Source organism: Lagopus muta, chromosome 6, assembly GCF_023343835.1.
Source record: "Lagopus muta isolate bLagMut1 chromosome 6, bLagMut1 primary, whole genome shotgun sequence".
NCBI lineage: Eukaryota > Metazoa > Chordata > Aves > Galliformes > Phasianidae > Lagopus > Lagopus muta.
The window spans coordinates 23,557,197-23,580,201 of record NC_064438.1 but is presented as its reverse complement, the minus strand read 5'-3'; the positions used below and the strand labels follow the sequence as shown (position 1 = coordinate 23,580,201).

The 23,005-nt window shown below is 49.8% G+C and overlaps 1 protein-coding gene across 3 annotated transcripts in view; it reads left to right on the top strand.

Moving 5' to 3' along the window:
- CREB3L1 (cAMP responsive element binding protein 3 like 1) overlaps positions 1 to 23,005 on the top strand; it is a 43,080-nt gene that overhangs the window by 6,243 nt on the left and 13,832 nt on the right. For all 3 annotated transcript variants that reach the window (XM_048949101.1, XM_048949100.1, XM_048949098.1), the window contains exons 2-4: positions 15,803 to 16,031; positions 20,694 to 20,854; positions 22,546 to 22,645. In XM_048949101.1, coding sequence (XP_048805058.1) covers positions 15,803 to 16,031; positions 20,694 to 20,854; positions 22,546 to 22,645 — 490 coding nt within the window. The remainder of the gene's footprint in view (positions 1 to 15,802; positions 16,032 to 20,693; positions 20,855 to 22,545; positions 22,646 to 23,005) is intronic.

Genomic DNA, 23,005 nt, shown 5'->3' with positions numbered 1-23,005 from the left:
ACCTGTCTGACTCTCAGCTGCTCAAGAAAACAATTCTTTCTTCTGATTTCCTGAAGGGTCACATTTTTTAAGGTTTTCCTTTTCTGAAGTCCCCTCAGCATACTTGAACACCCCAGCCCTTCTCCTCTAACCCGTCCCTTTTTGGCTCCTTCATCCACCTTCTCTTCTGTATCTCTGCATCTCTCCTGTTATTCCTTTTTCTTAAATCTCTCCAGGACTGTCTGCCTTTGGAGCTGCTCTGGTCAGTATCCAAGTGCTAGCTGCTTGACATGAATCTTGTCATGTTGTTCAGCCAGAACAAGGTCTCCTGAAGGCTGTAACTGCACATATCCACAAACTCTTTCACACCTTCCTTTCTGTTGCACATCCTATTTCATCTTCTCACTCTCTAGGACTGCAGAAATTCTTTGGTCAGGATGGAAGCAACGTGCATGGCTATTCTCACCGAAGCTAGTATGTAATTTAAACCAGCGCTGGAATTAGTGGCGTCTTCAGGGATCTAAGGTAATGCTTTACATGAGGTAATTCATTGCGATCGCCATTCAGCCTGTTTCACAGGAAACTCACCCTTGACTACCTCAGCAGAGTTGCTTTTGGCTTCGTGACACTGTGACTTTGTCTTGATCGGGGAAAATGTTTGTTTAGGCTGGCCAGGCTGACCCAAGTTAGCGAAGCCTGCTCCAAACTCCCTTATCAGTTTTCCCGGAATAGCTACAAAGTAACATGTTCACTCAGCTAGCTGTGTCAGGAGTTCCCATGCAACAAGAATATCAGGTCTCCCCAGGGAAAAATCTGGCAGCCCAAGTTGGAGGAGAAATACGGTTTGGGCCAGCTACCAAATATGTTACACAGGAGGGAGCTGGATGCAACGTGCGCTATGGGCACTGGTGCTTGGATCGTCTGCATCCCCCCTGCAGGTGAGCTTCCTCAACCCAGTGCCCAGAGGAATTTCCTCATGCTGCACATCCCTGCCCTGCTGTCACAGGGACACCAGCTTCTTCTCAGGGTGCCGAGCCCAGGTGGGAGCACTACTGCCCGAGGACACGTCTCTATCACAGTGCGGGGCTCTGCCTTGTGAACTTGTTAACTGCTGCATGCCAGGATGGCTTAATGCCAGGTAAACACCATTGGTTGGTAGCAGCTGAAGGAAGGAGATAGGCAGGTGCTTTTGGCTGAGCCTGCTGCTGTCCTGGGGAACGGCTGCAAGCCAGGCAGCCTGGGGAGGAGGAAGCTAGCGCTGACATTTGTTAAGGCTGTTGATGGAAGGTTTCTTTCAAAGCCTTTTCAGTCTCTCGATCTGAGAGCTCTTTGCCCAGGAGTGCTGGAAATCTGGCTCTTCTTTCCAAGCAAATGTGCAGACTGTGAGTTGATGAGGTGCTGCTGAGCCACAAATAGCGAATTGCCAATCGAATGATGCTGGGTTTGCTCTTGGTTTGTTTTTTTTTTTAAACTTGCGGATAGTGGTGCAGTGACTGGGACACGAGGTTGTCAGGAATGGGAGAGTTAGTCCCAGCTCTGCCAGTTGCTTTGCACATGATCTTTAGGGTGTTATTTGTTGCAACGTAGCTTCTGCTGCTTAGAAAGTAAAACACATCCTTATTCCTGCTAGCACAGTGCAGTGCCATCAGCGGGTGACACAAATTAATGACAAGCTGGACTGTGATGAGAAGCTGCTAGCAGATACTGGCCAGGATAGGTCTGTGGGAGCTATTGCTTTGCTTCCCAAGTCAGTCCCTGTGAGTTAGTTTGCAGCTAGTGGTATTTGCAATATTTTCAGGTTGGCAACTCCCAGCTGTCCTTCACCCTTTTCCTTTTCATTTCCCCTATGGACTGTGCATGGCTGATTTTGACCTCAGATACTTCAGGTTAATCCAGAGTAATCTTTCTGTGTCAGTGTGAATGACTAAGTTAGTCAGCATCAGGATTAAACTGAAGTACTTGGCCCATGCTGTTACTGGCATGGCCTCTTTGGGCCATGTTGAAAACCAAACAGTTTGTGCTTTATACATTCAGTGAACGGGCTGTACTCATAGCTTATCCTCTACTGAACAACTAGATCCTGGCTCAGCTGCAAAGCCCCACTTCCCCCTGGGGCTGATGCAGCTTGTCATGACTATGTTGAGTCCCCAGACTCCCAGTAGGTGGGTGGTTTCTAAGGAGGTTACCAAACGAGAGCATCAGAGTGCTATGGCTTTATCAGTCCACCAGCAGGGCACTGAAGACCCATGGCAGTCCCTTTCTGTCTCTCCTGCTGGTCAGTGCACAGTTCTGTGCTTTTCCTTTCTCCTTTTCCCAACACTAAGTCTGCCTGAGCTGCCTAAAGCTGGAATCACCACCGTTCACTCAGAAGAGCGATGTGAAAGGTCGCCCTCCTGTTCTCTGACACCTCTCCTGCTCTTCAGGACTTGTCAAAGATACTTGGCAGCAGCCCAACCACTGGATTAGCATTAAATAATGAGCAAGTGGCCCGCAGGCCTTTTCAGACAAAGAGCACACCTTTAATTCTTTCCTCACATGTCTTCTAGCCCTGTTCTTATCACACCGGTAGACAGACAAGGAGGAGACACTGGCCTGGTCAGCTCTGGGGACAGAGCAGAGGGTGCAGCACTGGCTTTTTTGTCACTAATTAGTAGCAGGGTGGCAGCTAGCAGCTGTGACAGCTGCCCCCATCAGTGCAGTCAGTAGCAGCTGCATGCAGCTGGGACATGCAGTAGTAGAACAGCAGCAAAGCTCATTGCTCAGTGTTCCTGTGTGTGTCACGCTCCAGGGGAGCATGGGAAGGTTGCCCAGCAGCCCAGGTATCTGTGGGTACAGAGACCATGTCCTGAGTAATGCCCATCCTCTGGACTCAGATGCCTTTCTGACATTCAGTGAAATTGGATTCTGTAGAGCTGCCAGAGCATTTATTTACTTATCCTGGGAAAGGGAAGAGGAAAGAGGCCAGGAGGGATGGAAGAATAGGGAAAGAGAGAGGAAAGAAAAAGCAAAGACAAGAGAGAGGTAGCTATGCAGTTAGCATTCCTGAGCCATCTGGGCCTGTTGGCATGGCCCCAGCTGGATGGGCTGGCAGGTTTATCCACAGCATGATGTAATCTCCATCACCCAGCATTTGATTACTCTCCTTGCTCTGGATGGCCTCAAATCGGGTGCAAGTCTGGAGCGGGCATTTTGATTTCCTGTTGCTATTTGTGGACTTTTCCTGGCCAACCCTCAAGAGCATCTCAGGCAGTTTTCATTCCTCCAGCTGAAAGAGTGATGCCACCCGGCTGGTGTAGTGCAGAGGCCAATCCCAGCCAGCCTGTCAGCTGGAGACAGACAGCCCTGCAGAGGGATCCAGCTGTGCTTCACACTATGCCACAGCTGGAGAGAAGGGGACACCCCTGCCTTTGTTCTTGGGGTGCAGCTTTAGTTCTTCAGTTGCAGCTCAGCCCAGAATTTGTCTCAGCCTTCAGCAACGGCAGGAAGAGGGAGGCTTTCAGACCACCCCCTCCAGCTGCTTGCTGGTGGAATAATTTTATTTGACCCAAGACTTATTCTTCCCTTTGCTTCGTGGGAGCAAAAAGCAACAGGTGATGTCAGTTCCTCCCCTCTCCCTTCACAAACAGAGTAACCCCCTACTCCTGCATGGCAGGAAAGGGCAATGATATGCAGAGGGTGAAGGTGAGACTTCTCTATTTACCGTGCAACCATGCTGCCAGGAAACCTCAAACCTAGCTATGCAAGGGACCTGGTCAGAGAATGCTGTTCCCGGCTCTGACTCAAGAGATGTGGGTAGCTGCATGACAAGCCATTAGGTAATAGCTGACAATTGCAGACAGTATTCCCTCCCTCATGATGCCTCATCCTGCCCACATGCCTTACTTAGCTTTGTTTCTCCAGGGCCTTGGGGATGGAGAAGCTGAGTGCAGTGACCCCATGGGACAGAACTCCATTCGATGGAGAATCCCACTGCCTGTCTCAGAAGCTGCCCTGGTTGCATCTGGAGGGAGCAGGGCTCTGCTCTGTCACGCCTCAGGGACAGCCATGGGCTGGGATGGACTCACTGGAACCGCAGCACTGAGCTTTTCCACCCAACTCAGCTGTGCTGAGTGAGAGAGTAGCTGAGGAAAACGATGGCCTCTTTATAAACTAACTGGCAAAAACTCTTGCATCTCTCCTGGGAGCAGGCCAGGGATTCTGAGTCACTGCTTGAGCTAGTTGCAGCCAAGGTAGTCTTACCCAAGACATTAAGAGAGAGGAGAGGAGAGATCCACCCAGGAATGCCAGCAGAAAGCAAAATAGTTATAACCATAATTAATAATAATATAATGATGAAAAGATTCAAAAATGAACTGCCCTCTCCAAAAATAAAGTTTGAGGACAATTCAAATGCTGTGAAGAAAAGAGGAAAGAGTCGAGAAAGGCCGCCAAAGCCTGCATGTCAGCTGCAATACAAGGAGCCCCGTCCAGCTGGCCAGAGTTCAAAGAGCTCCTATTGTCCAACAGCATTTCCAAAACACCATTCAAAACTTTCAGAAAATGAACCCAAGATGCAGGGTGAGATTTATCACACAATAAAAAGGCAATCCAGATGTTTGCACCCTTTCAGAGAGAAGAGATATGAGGAAGGTGAGGGAAGAGCATAAAGGAAGAAGGTTGCATGAAGTCTGGCACTGTGATTATCAAGACAGGAGTAGGGGCTGGGTGTGTCTGTGATGGGATACATGCCAGGCACTTATGGAGGATTTCAGAGATACGGAGAACTGCATGCTTAGGGAAAGTCTCTTGACACCAGAATTAAGGGACAGAAGGGTAAGATTTCACTGAAGCATTTTCTTTTTTGTTGCTGTGCAATTAACAAATGTACAGTTAGAAGAGCAGCATAGTTAAGATGGTATTTTACAGGTTTATCATGGTGGAAAGAGACAATCAAAAATGAAATGCTTACCTGCATCCTAGGCTGGCAGTAGAAAACTCCAAAAGGAGGAATCTCCAACCAGAGATCTCCCTGCAGTGGCAGTCAGCCCTTAAATGAGTTGTAGGAGAGGTGCAGCCAGGCTCCACCCCTTCTGGTCACACAGCTGAATTGCCTTCACCTGTGCTTCCAGGGCTGACTCGGTCCTTGTCTCAGGTGACTCCACAGTTCCCATACAGTTGCACATAAAATATTGTTGCACATGGATACTAAGAGCCTATTGTTGCTTCTGGTCCCGGATTATATATATTCGTTATAAGGCCTTATCTGAAACCAAACCACTGTAGATTTTATCTTGGTTCTCTCACAGCCTTTGTTATTGCTTTGCAGTACAAGCCACAGTGGCAATGCTGTAGCTTCGTTTGCAACAGGAAACACTCACTTCCACCTTTGCTTTGATTATATTAAAGTCTGGTAATCAATTATACTGGAAGACAGTTTCATCTTTGAATCTGCTGCTAACATGGACTTATACAGCTACAAACTGCTGTCGCTGAGTATCCAAATTCTCCCAGCTTGCAATGAGACTAGTGGTGCGTCTGCTGCCTGCAGAACAATCCAGTAAGGTGACTATATGCATCACACTCTATAGATTAAGGAGTGACTTGGTAGCTTTCAGGAGGACCTCTGGTAGTAAGGGCTTGTTCATCTGCACTCCAGTCCTGAGTGCAAAAAGCCTGAGAAAATGATTTGTCTGAATGCTTAAGATAGAGTCAGTGTTTTAAGTGACTCATTTGTTTAGTGAATGTAGTTAGCTTTAAGTTGTGCTTTTTTTAGGAGGTAGATTTCTCTGAAGCCTTTTGGCTTAGACTAGATGTTGCTTTCTATGAAGCTCAGTTACAGATGATGAGTTTGAAGCAGGAGGTACGAGTATAGTTCCTGCGCTCATCTGTGTAAGGACCCACACTTGATTACAGAATCACAGAATCACAGAATCACCCGGGTTGGAAGGGACCCCAAGGATCATGTAGTTCCAACCCCCCTGCCTAGCAGGGCCACCAAACATACACATTCAGATCAGGTTGCCCAGGACCCCGTCCAACCTGGCCTTAAACACGTCCAAGGACGGGGCATCCACAACCTCCCTGGGCAGCCCGTTCCAGGGCCTAACCACTCTAGACTGCTAACCACTCTAGACTTACCAGACTGCTTCTTTCAGGCTATAAAACCTGTGAATTTTCTGATCAGCTCCTTGTGTCACTCTAGGTGTGTCCAGGGAACAGATTCCCAAATCCACAGGTTTCTGCATGCTTCAGGACTGGAGTGCAGGTGCCTGACCCGATCCCATATTATGGGAGCTTTTGGACAGGTTTTCAGGGCACTGTAGATTTACTGTCTTCAAAGGAGCATAGTGCTTTTTCTTTCCAGAGACTTCTGACTCTACCTGAGCTCTGCTCCCAGGCATCTTCAGGTTTCTACTTCTTTTCACCAGCTACAGAGAACTCAGCTGCTAGGCCTTGTCATGGAGAAGTCCTGCTAGGAAAGGGCTGGCAATGGCTGCCCTTCTCCTTCAACCTTGATTTTCATCCCATGGCTGAAGCAACTGCATTGTCTCTAGTCAGTCAGATCTCCAATCTCATCTTTGGAACATAGGGCTCTGACCCCATGCTACATTGTCATCAGGGACACTGTTAATGCAGGCTGCCCCAGTAGTGAGGAGTGGCCTGAGAGGTGTTACTGCCCTTCCTGGTGAAGGAAGGATTTCCCTGTTCTCTGGAGATTCCTGTTTCTGCTGCTCTACCTCTGAGGTGAAAATGATACCTTCAGCACTGAAGCTGAAGTTTAATTTCCTATCTGCTACCCAGGGCACAGATTTTCCACTGGAATATTGACAGCAGGTCAGAAATCTGCATTCCAAGCTGAATTGCTTTGAAAACAGTCCCGATGCCCAGAAGCAGGAACATCTCCTATGTGCTCGCACACAGAGCAAGGAGTCCCCTGTCTCAACCCAGCTCACACAAAGCTGCTCCAGCTACAGGATGCCTGCGCATATCACATCCCCAGAGACAGCAAACACTGCAGCAGCCGGTGGGATCCCACTCAACGTGCTGGTTGCAAAACCCAGCTCTTGCCCGGCTTTGCCACTGAAGATCCCAGCTTTCAATCTCTCAGTCAAAAATTTTGGATGAACAACTCTCACAAAGCATCTGGTCTGGCTTACTTGCTCTATGATTGTCCTTTACAAAGACCCGAGGAATGAAAGCCACCAGTAATGTTTGGTATTAGCTGCATGCCTCAGCTCTTGGACCTGAACAGAGTACTGCTATCTTCCTTTTCCAAGGCTTTTCTTTATGGTCCTACTGGGACCTGACAAGGGACAAAATGTGAATTATCTCTGATTTTGTTCTCTGAGTATTCAAGTGAAACAGTTTCAATGAGACAAATGAAGCCGATTGTAAAGATAATACAAATTCTTCCTCCTCTTGCTCCAGCTAACTCCCAAAGCAGATTTCCTCTGTCTCTCAGGGCACCTTTTCCCATTGCTTTGATTCCTTTCTTAAAGATTTAGAAAAAAGCCCATAATAATACAAGGGTGAAGAACAGCATAGGAGCAGAGATTTGCTGACTATTGTGGCTCCAACCCAGTACTGGACAGGGCCAGAAGTTTCCAAGAAGATTGGAAGAAATGGTGGAGTGATGTTTATTCAAGTTAATTTCAGTTACAAAATAAACTTCCCCATTCCCCTGACAAGTGATTGGCTTGAGCAGTTGTACCTCTCCAACTTATTTTTAATTGCATAGTTCATTCGTGCTGTATTTTGTGTCTTTTGGGATGCTGTGACCTCATCTTCCCCTCAGCACAGCAGTACAGTTTGGAATTGCACAAAGTAGCGTTTTCTTACACTTGCCCTGCTCACTGCCTTTAATTGCACCATGTGTACCTGTCTGTCAGAACCATGTGAGGCACAAACAAGTACAGCCAGGTGATTGCTTTAGGGCTCTCCTGAACCTGATTCCTCCTGCTGTCCTTCAGCAGCTCCACCCTTCCTGTGCAGACCTCCTGGACCTCTGCTTACTTGAGCCGATGCTCTCTGTGCCTGTGTGACCAGGAGGGAATCCAGGTGGAACCCTAACATAGCGTGGCATAGCCTTACACACAGTATTTTTCCTATCTTGCTTCTTGCATGTTCTAGCTTTCTGTTTGCTATTTTTTTGTGCGACAAGATTTTTTCCTTACACTGTCCAGGCAGATCTGTCACACACAATTAAAAATGTGTGGGCTTTCTCATGATAATTTTGCTCTAGGTTTGCAGAGCTGGGTCTGAGCTGCACTTCTAGGCAGTGCAGGGGTGCAGCATGCCAATGAGCTTGGCTGCCAAAATCCAGTTGTGTTCTGGCTCTGCTGGCACTGAGAAGGGTGTGTTTGGGCTTTGCAAAGGGCAAATCTGGGTGGAAGATCAGGGTAGTATAGCGGGTCCTTCTCAAAGATGATGGATTGTATTTTCACACCTAGCGAGGTAAAGTACACATAAACCCCTTTCTCTCCACACTACAGCAACTGGAAGACTGCATGGGCCCATCTCTGTGCAGTAGGGTATGTTTAGGTGCCTCGTGCACACTCAGCAGATGCAGCCCATTCGACACCAATGGGTAAAGCTGCAGGCAGTCAGGCAACGGGGCAGAGATGACAGCACGGTTTCTCTCTCTCAGCAGCGTCTCTCTGGGAAGAAGGAGCCAAGAGGAACAGAGCCCAGGGCTATTGCCTTCCAGTGAAGAACAGCCCCATTTGAGTGCTGCCCACCTGCCACCTCAGTGGCTCTGAAATCCAGGCTGCTTGTTGCGGAGTAGGCAGTTATCCTTGGGTCTCAGGGCTCAAAAAAGCCCCAGCTTCGTATTTACCTGACAGACTCCTAGAAATAGCACCCCATCTTCTGCCAAGTTAGAGTTAGGAGCAGCTGATGTAAACGCCTCATCCTGTGGGAGTTGTAGCCACTTCTGTGCGTGGTTTAAATCCTGCTCTAATTATTTTTCACCCGAGCCGGCTGCGAGCTGTAAGCCAAGGGAAATTTGGGCCGCTCGCAGCATTTGTACTGTACACGCAGCGCAAGCGAGCTGGAAGGCAGAGGCATTCCTCATATCTCCAGGGCGCTGCTGCTGGGAGGAGAGCCGCTCCCGTCTCCGCCGGCCGCGCAGTCCCGTGCAGCGGGCAAACCAGCGCTTGCTTCCCGCCGCGGGGCCGGCAGGGCCGGACAGGGCGGAGGCCGTCCCCCCTCGGGGCGGCTCCGGGCGCCAGCGGGGCCTCCTCGCGGGGCAGCGACTGGAAGACGCGGGGCTGCGCTTCCCCCCCCTTCGCTCCACTCCGATCGCTGCCGGGGTGCTCGGCCGGCGGCCCAGCGGCGGGCACCCCCTCACGATGGAGTGGCAAGGCGGGGCGGGGCAAGGCGGGGCGGGGCGGAGCCGCCCTGCGAGGCGAGGCGAGGCGAGGCGAGTCGCCGCGCATCGCGGCGGGCCGCGGGCCGCGGGCCGCTCCGTCCTAACCCTGCACTCCTCCCGCCCGCCTCGCCGCCGGCCGCTCCTGGCAGCCGCCACCCATTGGCCGCCGCCTCGGCGCCGCCGGCCAATGAGCTGCTGCCGCCGCCGCCGGCCGTTGGAAGCGTGCGGCGGCGGCCGTTCACCGCCGGCGAAGCGGGCGCGGGGTTCGCCCCCCTGCACCTGCCGCCCTCTCGGACGCCGGGCTCCCGTCGCGGAGCGGAGCGGCGGGGAGGCGGCTGCGGGCGCCCGGGGCTCGGGAGGACGTCGGCCGCTCGCGTCCCCCGCCGCTCCCTCGCTTCGGGGCCTGGGGGAGCGCCTTGTGCTGGCGCCGCTCCCCGCATCGCCTTCTTCCGATTGTGTCTTGAGCCTCCGTCGTCTCTCCTAGGTCTTGTGGCGCCTAGCGCTGGAAATTGTAAATCCAGGCCCTTGGCACAGCCGCTCGGTGGAAGGAGGTTTCCGCAAGAAGACGGGACTGCGCGAGGCACCGGGGACATGGCTGTGACCGCACCTTCACTCTGAGGGGCCGCATGCCCTGCTCGAGGGAGCTGATGGCACAGCAGAGTCAAGGCGAAGTGGGTCCCCTGCCTTGCTTTCAGTGATGCAACCCTCCTCCTCCTCTCCTTTCCCTGTCATTCTGCATTATTCTACAGAAGGCAGTAAATTCTGGGCCCGATTCCAGATCCGTCTGAGCCAAGCCCTCTGCCGCTTGGAGGCTGGGTGTCAGGGAGGCGTCTGGTTAGCTGCACAGGCTGAGCCCAGGATGCTGAAAATCACCCTGGGCTCCCCGGGATCTGAGAAGGATGGAGGAGTACTGCTAGTGCAGCTGAGGTTGAGCTGCTGGAGGGGAATAGTGCTTGAATTTGCAGACCGTTTGGACCGAATTGCTTCAGCACTGCCATGCAGAGATGCAGGAAGGGCAGGGAGCAAGACTGCCCAGGCAGAATGCGGGCATGGGCAGAACTTGAGTGGAAAAGCAGTGAGATGCGGTCCATGATGGACTTTGGTGTCCCCTCTCACCCATGTAGGTCAGGGTAGAAGAGCACCAGAGGGATTGGAGAGAGCCAAGAGGTAGTGGATGATCACTTGTGCCCCATGGGGAGCAGTTGCACTGACTAGACATTGAGATGAAGTGTGCACAGCAGCTGTCTGTCCCGCATGGACCCCATTAATGCTGTCAAGACCTTCACTTTCATAAGCTCTAAAATTCACTGCATTTTAAAGCGAGCAGAAGGACTGTCTGGAGTGTATGGGCTCTTCTTTTCTGGAATGTAAAGGAAACCTCGGCTGTGAAGCTGGAGTGCAGGGGGCTTCATTCCTTAGTGAAAGCAGAGAAGGGAAATGCAGATGTCACAGCTGGGACAGGAGATTTATCTTGGCAAGCAAAGAGGAAAAATACTTTCAAAAAGAAAAGAGAAAAGTCAGAAGATTCCCCTCCCCATCTGCCCCGCCTGCCAGCATGAGCAGAACCTCCAACCTGCAAAGGCCCTTCATCTCCTGGGCCTGGGCTCCCACCCAGCTGGATTAGCCCCTTGCTGCTTTCTCCTTGGAGCCGAACCATTGTAGTGGGAGCAGGGAGGCTGTGAGAACTAAACCGATCCTAGAGGGAAACTGTTTCCAAATAGCTCCAGTGGAGGTGGGGAGGGAAAGTCACAGTAAGAGGATGGATATGTGAAAGGGAAAGGGAGGTACAGATGTATCCAAAGTGACCGCAGTGGAGAAGTGGATGCAAGGAGAGGAAACAGTTCCTTTCTCAGCCATGTGGAGCCACTGGGTAGGAGCACCTCAAGGTGCACCGTGTACACAGCTGGACAGTGGAATAAGCTTAATGCCTCAATCTCTTCCTGAGGCCCTCCAGAGGTTTAACTCCAGCTCTGGGTGGGGGCAAATAAAAGTTTGCATTTGGATGTCTGAATGCCTTTCATTAACTCCCAGGATAACTGCTGTACAACAGGAAGGGGTGTTCAAATGAGAAGTGCACGCACGCACACACAGTTTGCTATTTAGACAACCCTAAGCATGAGGTCAGGGTGAAAACATGTGGTGGAAATATGTTTGGAAGAGTTAGTGCCTATGTCGGTCACCACGAGTGAGAGAGAGCAGGAGCCAGCAGCTGACAGATTCACGCTCTCCCTGTGGCAGAGGTGGCCTCAGCCTGAGCAGATTCTCCTGTGGCATGAGACCAGCTTCAGGCTGCCTGGAGATGAGATCGTTGCCACCCCTGCTTGCACACCCCAGGTTGTTCCCCTTGGGCACTACCTCCCCGTCCTCCCAGAGCTGCAGTGGGGGATGGGTGGCTACAAATCAGGCTTGGATCAGGAAATCTAGCACATCCTCGCCATTGCGTTTCTGTCCCTTGGCTGCCCCCTCCCTGACCGCTCACTGGTAATACAGCTTTGGAAACACATCTCGTGCTATTTCTTGGCTTTGGAGCATAGTTAGAAGAAGGAAGGAGGGTGCAAAAGGGAGGGGGAGATAGCAGGAGGGAATAATGCAAAATGAGACTGTGCTGTGAGCTCTGTAACCCATCTGGAAGCTGTTTCCCCCAGCTTCATGCCTGCTCCCTCTGGCCCAGGATGGTAAAGAATCACGTTCCCCAGTTGACTGGTCCTCCTTGCTCAAGCTAGGCCCATGAAAGTTACTTGAGATATTGTGAAGGAGAATCTCAGTAGACTTGCAGGTTCCTTCACTGTCACAATAAGGATACTTTTTTCCCTAAGGAGCAGGAGCTGGCTGGAATGTGCTGTTAGAGAGTTTAGACCTTGGACAGTGCGTGAGGTGAAGAGTCTGCTCTGCTTGTGTATCTCCACACATCCCACCATTCCCATCCAATACCTGTGGCGCTCTTTCTTGGACCTTATGCTTAATGTGCTTCTAGTCTGCTGTGGTGTTGGGAAAAGTCTCTCCAAGGCCCAGCACATTCCTTTCATTCAGTGGCAGAACATGCAGGCCTTTGGCTGTGTGCTTTGCAGCCTAGATGGAAAGAAATGACAGGTACAGCACCTCCATTGGTGTATCAGCTCAAAGCCTCAAGGAGCACATGTTTGGTTGGGTGATTAGCCTGCTTCTGTTATCACTCAGAATCTGGCAGCTCTTGGCTCTCATGCTCTGCTGTGATCCATGCAGCCCTGACACACCGTACCCTGGGACCTGCAGTTATCCAGAGCCTTCTCTCTCACATGTGTTAAGGAGAAGGCTGGCTGAAGCCTTCTCAGAGTTTTACCAGATAGGCATAGCTCTCCCACTAAGGCTGAGTGGCAGAATTTGCATATTCTGGGCTGTTAGGGTTGATCTGGGCTAACTAGCAGTGGTTCTGAAATAAACACTGGGCTTTGCTTCACAGTTGTATCTGGACAAGAGATAGTTTCTTGTTGCCTCACGGCTGCATTACGGATATTGTTGCTAATCATTGTTACTAACTACATTGATACCTATCCTAAAGCTTACGGTAGCTGTTGGCATCAGGAAGGAATGAAGCCCATGAAGAGGCCCAGCAGTCTCCTCAGGACTTGGTGGTTTAACTTCTTGCTTTTTCTCTTGTGGATTTAGGTGGCTACAAAGCCATGTCATTATTTGCTTTGCCCTTCCTTCTTCTACTTTCCTTTGCCACTTGCTTTCTTCTCTGAATAAAAGCAGTCTCCAGCTCTGTGTGGATGCTCTTTCTGTCCAATCCCTGATGCCACCTTTGATAATACCACAGTTACTCCCTGTCTCATATGCTAGCTAGTCCTCAAGCACAGCTGCTTTCTCTCCACCATCCCACTCAGAGATGCTGGGCTGGTAAATGTATGGTTGATGAGAGATGAAAAGGTGCTACTTTATGTCTGTCTCTTGGGAGAGAATGGGCTCTGGTAGAGCTGAGCTCCTGCATCTCTGGAAACAGAGTGCTGCTTCTTCATCATCACTTTCGAGCAGGGAGATCCCCAGACAGCCTGTGTGGTGTCTAAAAGCAGAATCAGAAATATGCGATGGCATCTGCCAGTGTCAGTGCCTGTGTTAAAGCTGTGCTGACCAGCCCCGTGCACTCATTACTGACATCTGACCCAGAGGCATAGCTTCTCTTCCCTCCAGGTAGGCTTGTCCTGCAATGGGAAGACTGATGGCTGCCCAATAAATCCTTATTTTAAGCATGGGTGCTAAAAGTGAGTGGAACTATTGCATAACCGCATCTTCTGCCTGGCTGTTTTCAGCCCCACCTTTGTTAATGCAAACTTGTGGAAGAAATTTGAAGCATGTGGCCATCACAGACGATTATTCCTGCAGCTGCCCATCCGTTCCCTGTCCTCTTTGAGTGTCACATGTTCATTCTAGTTTATAAGGCTATGGCTGTACTTATAGCCATGACACGGGATGCCTGTGTGTTCTGGTGTTACACTGGCAGCCAAAACTCTGAATCCCTTTACTTTTCTATGATTGGTTACATTCTCATCCTTACCATAAGGCTATCATGTTCATATCCTGTTTGCTTGTGTTGTTTGGAGAAAGCAAGACAAAGAACAGCTGTTACACGAGCAGGCACTCTCTGGGGTTAATGCTCAGGACTCCAAACTCTCTTACTGCTCTGTGTTGTAGGACAGGACAAACATGGTTTTTCAGTGCTTTTTAGATAACCCAATTCCATCTGCTGGCTCAGCTCCCTCAGAAGAACAGCGCGGATGGGAAGAATTTGCTGTCACTCAGTTCAAGTGCAGAATTGCTTCTAGGCAGCTTGAAAATGGCTGAGTAGCTGCCTCACCTACATCCTGTCAGTATGGGAACAAGAGGAGAAATCTTCATCCCAGACTTTCCTGGGAGGGCCTTCTCACTGGGAGAGAAACCTGGTGTCATGTAGAATGTAGGCAGCAGGGACTTTCCCCCATTTCCTGCATGCTCTGTGAGCACTTGATTTTTAAATTGAGTGGCTGAGGGATGACACTGGAGGGTGAAGGGCACTGCAATGATAGAACCTACAGCAGCTTACCGTTTCCTTCCCCCACTTGGTGGGAAGTGTGAGTCTGCTCAGTTGGAGCCTACTTCATTCCCCAGCCTCACCCTATGCTCAGGCAGCCCAAGTAATGTTGACAGAGTGATATTGTGCTCAGGTAAAGCAAATATACCTTCCTGTAGGAACAGGAACCTGCACAGTCCAGCATCCGGGGTCCTCTGGCCAACTCCTTCCTCAGTATTACAGGTGGGGAAAGAACTGCACTCACCCCCCCCTCCTCTGGGAACTGGCTCTCCCACTGAGATTTTCACTGGCATTCATGCCTCTGCTCTAGGATCTGTGTGCTGTCTCCCACTCTCTTGTGTCCATACCCTTTACTCCTGGTATTTCAATGTGCTGCTTTCAACGCTCTTCTGCCCACCCAGATGCTTTTACAGTCAGGCGGGTGGGGGCAGTCTGACTCGGCTGAGCTCTCCAGTTCATTTAAGTTACACAGTTCTGTCTGTGTAATATAGTCACTTGAATGTATCTGTCTTTTCTTTCCTCTCCATGAGCCAAAAGTGTCAATCTGCCAACGAATGGGATAATTTTTCAGCTGGTATTTGGCAATCATTTTTCTCCCTGCTCAACCAGCGCTTTGTTGTAGCAAATGGAAAAGTTAGCAATCTGACTTCTGAATAGGAGGATATGCCTCAAAAGAAGCAGGTTCCTGTGGCATCGGGAGCCCAGCTCCCCAACTGCACCAGCCAGATTTACTGGCTGCTACTAGAATGATTAGTGGCATGATTGTTTGTTGTTAACAGCCCATCTGTAGTGTTTAAACTTCATCGGGGAGCAGAATTTCACAGTCATTATCTGGCTGGAGGACAGCTTCATATGGTCCACAGAGGGGCTGTGAAATCCCAGAGGAAATTAAATATAACAGGGGGCCTTCCTGTTATGTGGATCCAATTGATTTTTTTCTTTTTCCTCTGATAGAAATCAGCAGCTGGTTTGATGTTCTCTGGGGCATCGGAGCGCCTATTGCTGCTGGCAGAGATCATGAGAAAATGTCTGTCACCACAGGCAGGTGCTGGAGACCATGATTTTCTGCCACACTTACTTTTTGTCATCACAGCGATTTCTTGCCTTGTGCTCTGCTTGGCTAGGTGTCATAGTGAGATGATGCTGGGAAGCTGAAGATAGGTACCCACAGAGGAAGGAGGAGATGCGAGAACGTGGAAGTTTCATGAGTGTTCACAGCGTAGATAAATAGGCAGAGAACCTGTAAAGCACCTCGGCTTTTTCTATCTAAACTCCTGGTGTATTTATCACACTGATGCAAGGAAGGGGTAGCAACTGCTCTTTCCCATCCAGAAAGTGCTTTTGCTGAGGTTTGGCTGTCAGCACAGCAGAAGGCTCGGATTCCTCTTGGAGTTGACACTAATATTCTATCTCCCTTGGATTTTCCTCAGCATTTCTCCGAGAACCTGGATCACTTCTCCGACAACATGGAGGATTTCTCCAACGACCTCTTCAGCAGTTTCTTCGATGACCCAGTTCTGGCTGAAAAGAACCCGCTGCTGGACATGGACCTGGACCCACCCACTCCAGGCATCCAGGCAGAGCACAGCTACTCCCTCAGCGGAGACTCTGCTCCCCAGAGCCCCCTCATGCCTGTCAAGACTGAAGATAATGCTAACGGTGAGCACGAGACACGCACACTGCACAGTCAGACACATCTGGTAGCAGCGGCTCTGGCTGTCTTCCTCATATAAGGACAAACTGGCTAACCCTTGAGCTTGCGCATGGCTAATCCAGGGAAGAATTTGATCTGCCATTGTTAAATGCAGCCCACATTTTTTCCTTCAGTTTGTGCTCTGACAATCACATTGCTCCTTTGCTGGGCTAGCTGTTATTTACGAGGATAATGGCTGTGGTTCTGTGTGCTGCCAGCTTCTGGCACGCAATAGGCAAAAGTCATTTTAGGATCCTGCAAGCCTGGGTGTGGATGCCCTAGATCCAGGTCTGTTTTGGCATCCGTCAACAGGGTTTTGGCTTGAATATAGGAAGCATGAGTCTCTGGCTGCAATCAGTGCTGGTACATGTGGAAAGCTAAGTGGCTTCTTTACCAGCAGATCTTTTAGCAGGAGACAGAAAGGAACAGTCATTTCAAAGTCTATTTTTAAAACAATTCATTTCAGGATAATTTATGATGGCTGGATATTTTTAGAGCAGTCCTTGCAGAGAGTCCTGTAATTTGCGGCACTGTGTGGGTGTCCCAACAGCTGATGGACAACCGGGCTGCCTGAAAAAGCAGTGGCACAGACTCAGTATACACAGAAGAAAGCCATTCCTTTAAGTGAGAGTGAGACTCAAGACAGAGGCTTCCCTATCATGGCCAGGAAGGATCCCAGCTCTGCGGTACAAAGGCATAAGTGGAACTGGCCTTCACTGCCTCTTTGGTTCCTACAGAATTGCAGCCATTGCTACCATGTTCCCTAGGAGTCCCTTAGGAAAGTATTCGAGAGAGGATCCCGAGCAATTCAAGCCAAGCAAGCACTGTCTTAATATCAGAAAAGCTTTCCATCTGCACAATTCTTTGTTCCCACCTTTAACCCCAACATAGTCTTGGAGGGCACTCATTCCAAATAGTCAATCAGGCAACTAACAAAAAAGAAACCAGAGTAAGTGCATCGAAACGTGGTTATTCAGTCTCTGCAAATGAACACAAGGAGGGTGCGCCTTGGGAATGAGAGAAGCAAGAAGCATGAGTTGTGAAATGCAGTGAAATACTCCTTGAAGCCTGGATGCATGAAGATACCATAGAGACTCAGTTCTATGGCACCTGTCACTTCTCTGCATCTGGACATATCCCAGCTTCAGTTGCATTCTCTCCAAGGCGAGTCCACGAGTCTCCTGAATGCACTGCAACATTCCTCCTTAGGCAGAGGCTGGTACAGTGTGAGCACATAAACCAGGAGAGGCTGAGATGGAATCTGGCGTTTGCTCTCTAAGAGTGCAGACAAGCTCTGTTCTGGGAGTAAGGTCTAATATTAGTGTGGCAAGTATAGGGGTATCTATGCCACAAGTCCTGCAGTGGAATAATTCAGCCCATCTTTCCAGGGCTATCTTGGCTTGTAGTGGGATGTGAGTCATGTTCCAGTGTAGCCCTGAGTCAGGTCCAGTATTTGTAACACTGTGCAGTCCTTTTGGCACAGCTCCATCCAGTCTCAGTCCTTTTAGACATTCACTAGAAATTAATTACCAGGAGTGGCTTTTCTTTAACATTAACCCAGAACTGCTTGGTCTGCAGAGTTCCTTAGGAACGCCTGGGCTCTGTCTAGGCGTTGGAGCTGACTGAGGCTTGCTGCTTATCAGCTTTCTCCCAGCTTTTCTGCAGATCTTCAGCACTTCCAAATCCTGCCCCTTCCCACATGGTTCCCACTAACACGAGTCAGCCAGGGCAAGCCTCTGGGTGCGTTGTGACCCTGTTTATCTGTGGAGTCTGCTTCCCAGATGGTTTGAACACAGACTGACTGTTTTAGTTCACAGTATGAGCCCTCCATTCTGCAGGCTGTGATTTGATGCCAGGAGCAAGGGAAGCCAGGATCATGCACAACAGTGGGTGCAAAACCAGCCTCAAGGCTAGTGATTGAATTCCTGTCCAAGTCCTGCTTCCCTGTTGCTCTTTGACTTAGCACCTCTCCAACCTAGAGCACCTATGGACATCTCACAGCCATACTTCTTCCTATCAAGTACAGAGGACCCACAGCAGAGCATGAGATTCTTGGCATCCCTCAACATACAGTGGATTCTGCAGTGGTTACATAATGGACATACCTCTGAAGTGTCCTCTCATGCAGCAAAACATGGATGTGTCCACACAAAAAGCTTCCTTCTCAGTCCATTGTTGACCCTCTGATGGCTTATGTGTTTGTGAGTCTGCAACCCAACCATTCCCTAGATAAATCTCCAAGGGTGGGAAACAGAGCTGGGTCAGAACATAGACAGGAAATGGGAGGATGACATGTATAATTATTTGGGTGTCTGCTCCTCGGACTGTCTGGACTGACAGCTCTGGGGGCTGCTGTCTTTCTGAGTCAAGTCTTAATGGGGAAAACTGTTGGTGGTCTGCTCTCCCTTGCCTGATAACTGGCTTCAGCAACAGGCCTCTCAGATGGAGGATGTCTTGCGCTTCTGAGAAAAAGAGAGCATAGAGTTCTGCAGCAGGAAGAAAAGATGAGGAGAGTGAGGCCTAAAATCACACCAAAGGAACTTCAGATTAGCCAGTAGGCAAAAGATTCCTACTGTGGGCATAGAGAAACCCTGGAAGAGATTTAGTGGGGAATGCTGTGGACTGTTAATTGCTTTGCAGAGGAATGAGATTAAATTGTACAATCCTCTGTCAGGCCTGACACAAGTTATCTGAACTTGTCTAGAGTTGGGACACAGAACACTTCTCAAGATCTCTCACCTCTGTAACAGGCTGTGGTCAGACAGAAGAAGTTAGTCCAAGTTCTCTGTATGCAAATTCTTGTGGCTAACACCTTGCCTCCAACCATAAGAAAGGGCTTGCTTGCATACCAGGGGCAACTGGGACTTCATTACCAGATGTGGGTTTGGTGTCCTTCACAGGTCACTGAAAATGCAATTCAGTCTGTCTGCTCAGCAGCCTCTTAATTCTCACAACTCTGCAGTGCACCACTGCCTGAGACGCTCCTTGATGATGCTGGCCCTGCGACATTATGGAAGCTCTAGGAAGTGATCCAGCAGCTCTGGGAGGAGCACGCTGAGCTGGTATACGCATGGAGTAGCCACAGCATCTTGTGTCTGTACTTGAAGATTTCCAGCCACACAGAGAGCTGGAAAGAATGGGCCCCAGCTAGAAAGACTTCTCCAGGCAGCAAAGTAAGGGATGCCAAGCCAAAGACAGGAAGACATACCACAGGCAAAGCTGATGTAATTTCTGCTCAAGCTTTGAGACAACTGTGTCTCAGGGTTCCACCCTTTCTTCTCCTGTGGGCAACAAAACCTGAGTTGGGCAAAGATGACTTTACGGTACCTTTAACTTTGGTTCACATGGCAGCTCCATCATGACAAATTGCTCTTTCATGCCCTTCTTTGCACAGACGTTTTTTGGAGCTAAGAAGGACCTTCCTCCTCTCCTCCTGCCAGGACATCTTCTGGACTGAGGCTGCACTACAGAGCTGCTTTGGGCAGCAAACAGCTGGGCAACCCCCCTGGCTGTGGGAGCAGTATGTGCAGACAGAGATGTGCAGGGGCTGGAGAGTGAGCCTGAATGTTGCCTTACGTCAAGCCAACTGGGGCACTGTCTGGTGACATACTTAGAAATAGTCTGTCCTTTGTCAAGATAAATGAGTTTCTGTTTGTCAGATAAAAAGGGGAAGGGATGAGGATTAGAGTGGAGGATGCAGGCTCCAGGCCAGCGCGGAGTAACTTTTTGGCAGTCTGAAGTATTTGAAGAGCAATAAAGGGACCAAAGCTTCAGAACAGAGCCCAGGCCACTCTCCTGCCTGGCAACTTTTTTCACCCATGTGAGTTGTACCACTCCTGGTATCTCTGCTTCCAGTGGTGAGCCTGGCTTACACCACATGCATGGTACAGAGCAGGCAGGGTCCAAGGTCGCATCCCCACACATCTCCATTCAGTGCTCTTCAGCGCTGCTGCTCCTGCCACTGTCAGCAATGGCAGCTTGGCACAGCAGCTCACAGCAGCCCCCAAGCAATGCAGAGCAGCAGAGGTAAGACTGAGGACAGCAGCCCCACAAGCAGAGTGCCACACCGGGCTTCTTCCCATCATCTCCTCTTGTCCTGCGGCCAAGCCACAGTGGTACACGATACAGCATCAGCAGGAGGCCAAAGTGCATGGATGGACCCCCCAGCAGCCTCTCTTTGCCTTTGTGCTCTCCAGCTCTCTAGCACAGAGGCAGTGCTATTCTTGGTAAAACACCTGGCAGCTCTGTGATGCTGGCCATGTTGCCTGAGAAGCCAAGCCCAGCATCCTCCTTACACTGAGTTCTAAGTATAAATAAACTCCAGAGAATGAGACCAAGACATCAGTGAGGGAAGAAACCCCGCAGCTGTCTTTGAGCACATCGGCTGCATAGGGAGAGCAGAGCAGGGCAGAGACACGATCCCTCTAGCTCTGTCCTGTCTCCGCTCTCCGCACACTGGGGGTTTGTTCCCTTTTGTTCCCTCTGTTGTGGGCCTGCAGATGCTTGTGTGGTGACAGTGCTAAACTTGGAAAGGCAGCCTCCCCAGATGGGGGGAAGCTGTCTGCATGGATTTTTTTTTTTTGTCCTGTTCTTACTAGAGTTTGACTCTCACGTTGTACATGTTTCAGAGCTGGAGAATGGAGTGTGGTCTCTGGGGCCCAAGCTCTGCTCCATCATGGTGAAGCAGGAACAGAACCTTGCTCTAGACCCGCCTGAGTCCCAGCTGGCTGCCAGCTCCAGACCTGTGCTGAACCTCAACCCTCTGCAGAGACTGCCAGTCCCCGAGGAGGTGAGCCCATTGAAGGTCCATTGGGAACTTGGGCTCTCACACAGTGGCACTCCTGTGATGTGGACCCAGCTGTGTGACTGCAGGGTCCTGCTAGGTGATTAAGCTGCCGGCTGGACAGAAGAAGCCCGAATATTGCATCCTTTATCATTCCCCTCTTGAAATAGCAGTCAGAGCAGCACCAAACCTTAGGCTAGCTAGAATTGCCTTCTTGATTCCTGCAGTGAAGCTGCAGGATAGCTTATCCTTCCAGAGAAAGTGATGGAAGGAAGGTTTTCTCTGGCACAGGAGGTTTTACAATCTGGGTTAAATACAAGCATATTTTCTTGGCACAAAACCCAAAGGCTTTTAAGCTTGCACATGCTGGAGGCCTCTCACGTCCAATCTGCCAGTATTTTTGTAGCCACTCTTTTGCTTATTTTCATTGACTTAGGATTACATTTTTCTCAGAGAACAGTGTCAGTTAATGCTATGCCAATGAGCCAATTACTCTTGAGTATAGACTACTGCCCTGCCACTATCTTTTTCACGGCCTTGGCCTTATCGTATGGCCTTTCACTTTTCTCAGTTGCTTACTGGAAATGGAAGCCCTAGTCCAGCTCCTCCTTTGCATTTTCCTATGAGGCAATGGGAACTATTATTTCTAAGGAACAGGAGGCCAAGTCTATTGGTCATATCTGAGTTCTTAAAAAGTCTGTTTGTCTGAAGAGGCTCAGTTATACCACTAGTATGTGGGAGGGAGCTGGGGGCTCTGTTTGGCTGTCTCTGAGCCCAGCTTTGTTGGAAAGGAAGGTTCGAACACAGATCTCAGTTATCTTGTAGCAGCTTAGTAGATAACAGGAGAGCCACCCTGGGGTTCAGTTCCTTCATTCACTCATGCTGAGCATCTTCCCACTTAAACAGCCATCCAAAACAAATGGGTACTTCCAGCCAAAACTGTGCACAAACTTCCTCTACTGTTTACAAAGCTTGAACTTGCTGTGCCCTCGAAGCTCTGCTGTGTGTGCTCGGCAGCTATACCATGGTGCTCTCTCAGCTGTGTTTACAGTCTGGAGGAGTTTGCAATGTGTCTGTTCAGTGTAAAAACTCCCCCAGCCTGTGGTGGCCTGGGGGCTGGTAAGCCAGGGAGCTGAGGGGCAGCACGGCCCAGATGGAAGAAAAGTACTCTTTATTTAACTCCCAATCCTCTCCAATTGGAAACAGCTGCCCAGTGGTCCTGCTGAAAATCATGTGAGCAGGATGGGGTTTTGTTCTGTTTTCTTTTTCTGCACAATATCTATGCTCCCATTTCTAATGAAGACAGATCAAAGGGGCCCTTCCCATGGTAACACAGAGGTTGGTTTAAGTTGCATCGTCTATGTCTAGCAAGGGAAGAAATGCCAAGGATGAAAGTCAAAAGTACCTTTTGGAGGTACTCAGTACACTGCTTGGCAGCATACCCATCTGCCACTGCTGATTCTCCTGCAAACATGGGATTCTCCTGCAAACACTGCCTGCCCAGCAGCACAAACTTCAGGAGGCTACATTTGAACTCCTGGTTGTTGTTGTGTGTAGTGAGAGGCTGTCTGGGGACAGAGCTGTGATATGGGGTGGAACACAGAGTGGTGAGCAGGGGCTGTGAACAGAACTGGTGGGAGCACTCTGGGCAGGGGAAGTGACAGCATCCAAAAACTCCTTCTGCTTCTTTTCCACAGACTCCCATTGAAATGACTCCAGCTCCTGTGATCAAAGCTGAACCCAAAGAGGTGAACCAGTTTCTAAATGTACCTGCAGGCAAGAAGACAGAATTTGCTGGTAAACATACATCCTTCTAAATTACTCAGATATAGATCATTATTATTTCCATCATTACTTGAGAGCAGAGCCATATATATGAGATAGTACTGGGGTACAGACCAATAGATGTGGGGGGCGTTGTAAATTTTCAACTCAGATCAGCATCTGGACCAACAGCCACACATATAACTGCTCAGACAGGGACTCCCTGGCAAAACAGGCAACCACAGAGTTGGAGATATGCAAGAGTGCCTTTAAAGTCCTCGGAGGGACTGTAGCGTTATCCAAAAACAACCATTTGAAAGTCAGGAAGTTCAGGATCCAGTTTAATTTGAAAAAAACCCAAGTATATGAAAATCCTCGATACACAAATGAAAG